At 35.7% G+C, this 5405-nt stretch overlaps 1 protein-coding gene across 19 annotated transcripts in view; it reads left to right on the top strand.

The window, feature by feature from the left end:
- The first annotated feature begins 3745 nt into the window (after positions 1 to 3745).
- LOC107271413 (hemicentin-1) overlaps positions 3746 to 5405 on the top strand; it is a 113641-nt gene continuing 111981 nt past the window's right edge. For 4 of the 19 annotated variants that reach the window (XM_015747381.2, XM_025088650.1, XM_015747380.2 and 1 more), the window contains exon 1: positions 3746 to 5007. In XM_015747381.2, coding sequence (XP_015602867.1) covers positions 4944 to 5007 — 64 coding nt within the window. In that variant the 5' untranslated portion in view covers positions 3746 to 4943. The remainder of the gene's footprint in view (positions 5008 to 5405) is intronic. The other 15 variants (XM_015747385.2, XM_015747384.2, XM_025088652.1 and 12 more) reach the window with 7 other exon arrangements.

The raw sequence follows: 5405 nt of genomic DNA, 5'->3' as shown, positions 1-5405 counted from the left end.
AAGTCAGTGGTCCATATGAGAATTTGATGTATCAAAATAGCTCTAAAATATTTTTGGATTTTCAGTTGATCAATGTATCTCATAAACTATGCAGGATAGGAAAAAAACTTTGAGTGAACGATAAATTTGTTTTTAAATGGCCTATCAAAAGCTCTTATTAGTTTATACTTATCAACTAAAATACACCACCCACCCTCTTGATCCTTGTATTTCAGAAAAGATTTTTTTTTCCTAACATATTGTAATGTGGACAGTACTTCTTATGCATGGAACAATCTGAATATTGTATGGAATATTGTATGCATTAAATTACGCTTATACTTATTCGTAATATCGATTTTTTTATATGCGCAGATACCCAATATCACACGTACAGATAAATACGCGCTCATTTTTAAGAATCACATGAATTTTTTAATTGGACTATTTTATGTTATGCATTGAATTCATTAAAATAATGATTATCTTCAAAAAAGTGTTTGAAGTACAATGGCTTTTTATACTATGAACATGTAATTACAACATCTTTTCCACACAAGTACCATCTCATCTCGGAATGTTCCCCAAATCGAAAGTGTACAGGATTTTCGACAGGAGATGGCCTTTGTTTTATATAACCCACTTTTGTGCTAACCATACTTGAACAAATTGATGTAAGGATTGCATTTTAATCGCATTATTCCGCAAATGAAGATTGATATCGCAGTTGTGTATTATAACCATATCAGACAAATATGGAACAAAATTTTTTCACTTTTCGAAGCCATATACGTCAAGGGCTTAAATCTGGCCGAATGTTACTTTCGGTATTAAGTATGCGCACCGTAATTTCTGAAGCCAATGTGTAACGACGGTTATAGTGAAATTTCTTTTTTTGTTGCCCTTTGCCAGAAACCTATTGCTTTTTTTATCGAGAAGTTACGTTTTTCGGAAAGCGATGAATTCCTTTCTCAAGGCAGTCTTTTACACAGTATTTTGTCATTTTTGCTACTTAATTATTTGTTTCCAGTCAAATGCTTCTTTGACCGGCGGCAGACTGTAAGAGTAGAGAAAGACAGAGTTTACGATTTCAGCTTCATGTAAACCGTCGTAAATTATATTATTTTAATGATCGACCATATTTCTGAAGTTCACCCTGATTTTCTCTTTTTTCCACAATTTATAAACGCTCGATATTTATGTTGTTTATTAAGTAAAATATGTTTCTAAGATCGCGCTGTCTGAATATCCCGCTACTGTGAGAACCAGCGACTATGGCGACATCTACGATGAGCTTTAAGCTCAAGTAAAATTCACTTCCACATTAACTGACTTTGGTATGCGCATTGTAGCCAAATAAGCTATAGTAGTACGTTTAAAACATTTATCGAACTGACATGCCTACTGATGGTATATCTATCCACTTTGCAAAAAAATGTTCCGCATGTATTCAACTCGATGAGATAAAAGCGAAACACCGCTTAGAAGTTTAAAGGTTAATAGATGACGATAAATATTTGCTGTTTACCATATGCTTATTGGCGCTCACCATTTACTTATCACTCTTTTTTATACTGACAGGGTGACTGCGAACTTTGTTATTTTTGGATGAAATCTTTCAAAAAAATCACAAAGGTTGTTCAAAATATGAATAAAATGATGTCAAAATTTCATTGAATTCTAATTACTTTTATGTAACTCATGCACGAAAAACGCTACTTTTCGTGCCTCCGAAGTGTGGCGAAAGTGGCGCTTTATATCTATGGATACGATAAAAATGCTGCGCATGCGCAAATCGGCCAAATTTTACATTATCGCACTAGTGCGATTAAGTAAACTTTGTTTTCGCGCGCTGTCATGAAATGCATTCACTTTGGAAGCCTTCCTTGCTCTTCTGATGGCTGCCTCCTCCAGCGAAGAGATGTTCCAGTCACTTTGGAGGCACAAAAAGTAGCGTTTTTCATGCATTCGTTACAGAAAATATTATGCGATACTGGTACAATAAAGCGAACATTATACGCAGTTCGTGAAGTTTGTCACACTCGTGTGCGGCTCGTGCGACCAAATTCACCGCCTGCCTATAAAGTTCGCTTTCTCGCACTTGTATCGCAAAGTACTATTTCCTACTAAAAAAAAATTCCTAAAATATCAGTGAAAATGAGTCTCCTAATGTGGTTTCCCCCCTTACGTTCAATAACTTCGATCGAATTGCGAGCTAAAAATCTACTTTCAGAAAAATTGTCTGAATAAATTATTCCGTCTAGCAATCAAAACGATGTCCAGATTGTTTCGTGCATAAGTAATACTATCCATGTCATATAATAAGTTTGTTCTCGTTACTTATAATTATTGAATTTTTCATAAAGAGCAAATTCTTGTTGGACCTGATTTTGACCCATCGAACGTTCATGTGGGCCACTGATTTCTTGCGAATGTACGGGTCTTGAATAGCTGTACAACATATTAAAAAACGTACTGTTTTTCGGGGCGTCACCAAGGTAATCTTCCTTGTAAGAATTAATTCATGCTATGGGGGATTTTTTAAAATTTCTTTTTCTTCCTGTTTTCTTTTTCTTTTTCATAAGAGTCCTTTTATCAAATTTTATTACTTTTATGATGTTCTTTTTTTTAAATGTAGGCCGATACTATTTTCAAAGTGATTGTGTCACTTATGTTTTTAGCCGTGATCGTTTCGTTGGTCTCGAAATACTTAATTTTAGATGGCATTGCTTACTTCTTGAATTAGGCAAGGTTACGTTCGACAAAGTTCCGGGAAATTTACTAGATGGTTTCGTAATTTTTTATTTCGGATGCGAATATTTTATTTTTGACTTCCAATCCGTCTCATTATTAATATTTTAATGTCAAAAACGGTGTCGTATCTGTCTTCAGCTTTTGCAGCAATTTTTGTTGTAGCAATTCGAAAAACAGTATACGCTATTTTTAACTGGATGATCAAAAATATTATATCGTATCCTAGATTGGTCAATCTGTTTGGATTAAGCTTTGCAAATCTGTATTAAAACCAAAATAACGCCAATGGCTAATTATCATGCCAGTCGTATTTCGCTGAATGCGAAATAAATGACGTTTCAAATACACACAGATTAGCCTTTTGATTGAAAATATGAAAATTTTATTATTTGCTGAAACGAAAATTCTTTTGAAAAAAAGTGTTAACAGTTTGAAATGCTTTTTTTTCTTGTCAACCAACAATACTGTTTATGCTTGTTCTGTACGAGTATGTCAAGTTTTCTATAAATTAAATCCTAAATATATTTTTAGCATTTTATTACACTCGAACCCGTGAAAACGGGAAATTGAAAACTGTATTTTGCAGTTTTGTAATATTCCCTAGAGCGATTCAAAAATATGCCTTAACTTGCCTTCATAAAAAAAATCAGGACTAACCGACCCCTACACCTTTCTAAGACTTTTTCTTCCTCAAGTTTTTCACTTTCTCAGTACCTCGTCATTTCAGTGCAATACTTTTTTTAACGCGCGTCTGATTGGGTATTCGAAAATAGTTTAGTAAATTCGCGAGCAAGCTCTAGGTTATCCCATGACGTTATTTTCCTTTTTTATGCGCATGCGCCTTCGCCCTTACCTACGTGCATATCCATATATGCGCACATATGCATTTCTCCACAAACCATCTCGGATGCACTTCCACCTGCAACCCCGGCAGGTCTTCGGTACTCGGTGTGTCAGGTGCGCATGCGTGGCGACCGAGACAGGACAGGTGCGCGCTGCCAGCTTCGAACCGTTTCAGTTTCGGAAAGCAGCGGCCGGTTAGTCGCTCGCGGAACTTTGGCCGTATCGGAGGTGCACGACGGCATCATTGCGTAACCGGAAGGATCCACTGGGAATTTGGGGTGAACCTTGTGGGTGGAGAGGGGTTGTTTATGATAGTGAAAATATAAATGCAAGATCCGCATACGGGAACGTGACGCGTGCCGCGGGAAATTTGAAGAAGGACACGGTGCAACGTGACGGAAGCAGATGTGATTTTTTATTAGTTTTATAAAACCACCGTTATACATATTTTATATGTACGCGAGAGAACTCGAAATTTCTACGAAAGTAAAAAACACTGCGAAAACTTGCACCGTGGAAAAGGTGTCAGCCGTGAAGGTTGAAATTGAGTAATAATATATAATTTTTTCGTAAAAATTAAAAAAAAAATAATATATCGTATAATACTACATACATTAATATAACGTATGGATATAGTTATTATCGTCTGGATATAAAATTTGACGTAATGTTTGCCAGAATGAAGTCATCATCGTCCTCGTTCGGATAATAGTTTTTGTTCCTAGTTTCAAGGTGAAATTCGATTTGTTTTCATGAACCGAAAAAGTACCTGGTGCAGTGTTAGATATTTCTAATGAAAGGACAATACTACCGTCATTAAAGAAAGTGTTAATTGCTCTGTCAGAAATTGTTAGTTTGCTGAACAATAATTTTTCTTCGTTACCAATACATATCGGGTTTACGAGAACTTCATGTTGTTCACGAGTGCCGAAAGTTTCTTAATTAAAGCGGCAGCTTCGAAAGTGTAGCAGGAGCGAATGTGTTTGTTCGTCGATATAATTTTTACGTGAGAAAAAAAAAAGAGAAAGAAATCTTTTTCCCGTTTTTACGCATCTTGCCATCCTACTTTTTTTATATTTTGCGTCAACTCTGAGTCGGTGAACATTTGAATTCGTGTTGACTTACATTTCTCAGCTTCTCGGGTCCACGCAACCGCAATTTGTTTACATATTATCATTCGACGGAATTTTCAATTGTTCTCCTTTTTTTTTTTGGTGAAAAAATGAAAAAATTGATTCATCAGGCAATCTCGTAATAAGTCGTGAAGAATTCGATAAAATCCCTAGAGAGAATCTGCGAAGGAGGCTGGGAATTAAGTGTAAAAAATATAACCTTGTCCCCCTAAAAAAAATTAAAAAATAAACAGGATGGATCCTATGGTGATTTTTCTTCTGGTATTAGCAGCCATTGTACGAGCACCTGAAGTTAATGGTAAGATATATTCTTTTAAGACACTATTCATTTCTTGACATTAAACTTTTTAGCTATTTTTTTCGTTAACCCAATTTCAACTCCAAAACGAAGGTAAAATTCCCTAGCCCTCTCAAGTTCTCTAGTTTTAGCTCGTAAATTTCAGAAAAGATCGTAAAACATAAATTCCAAGTCAAACGATTCCTAATGACTCATCGGAGATAATTGATGGGATCCAATCGAGGATTAATGAATCGAGAAAGTTGTGTTCTTTTGGATTTACGTGTTATCGTAAAAAGAAATTTAAATAAAACGTAAATTCCCACGCATCCCAAATCGTTTAATAAAATTGTTTTCTCTAGCGAGACTAAAAGTCCCTAGGGAACTTTCACGGTGAAGGTCCGCCCCCCCCCCCCCCC

This window comes from Cephus cinctus, unplaced genomic scaffold (genome assembly GCF_000341935.2).
Source record: "Cephus cinctus unplaced genomic scaffold, Ccin1 Ccin1_scaffold0967, whole genome shotgun sequence".
NCBI lineage: Eukaryota > Metazoa > Arthropoda > Insecta > Hymenoptera > Cephidae > Cephus > Cephus cinctus.
This window is presented reverse-complemented; position numbering and strand designations above follow the sequence as displayed.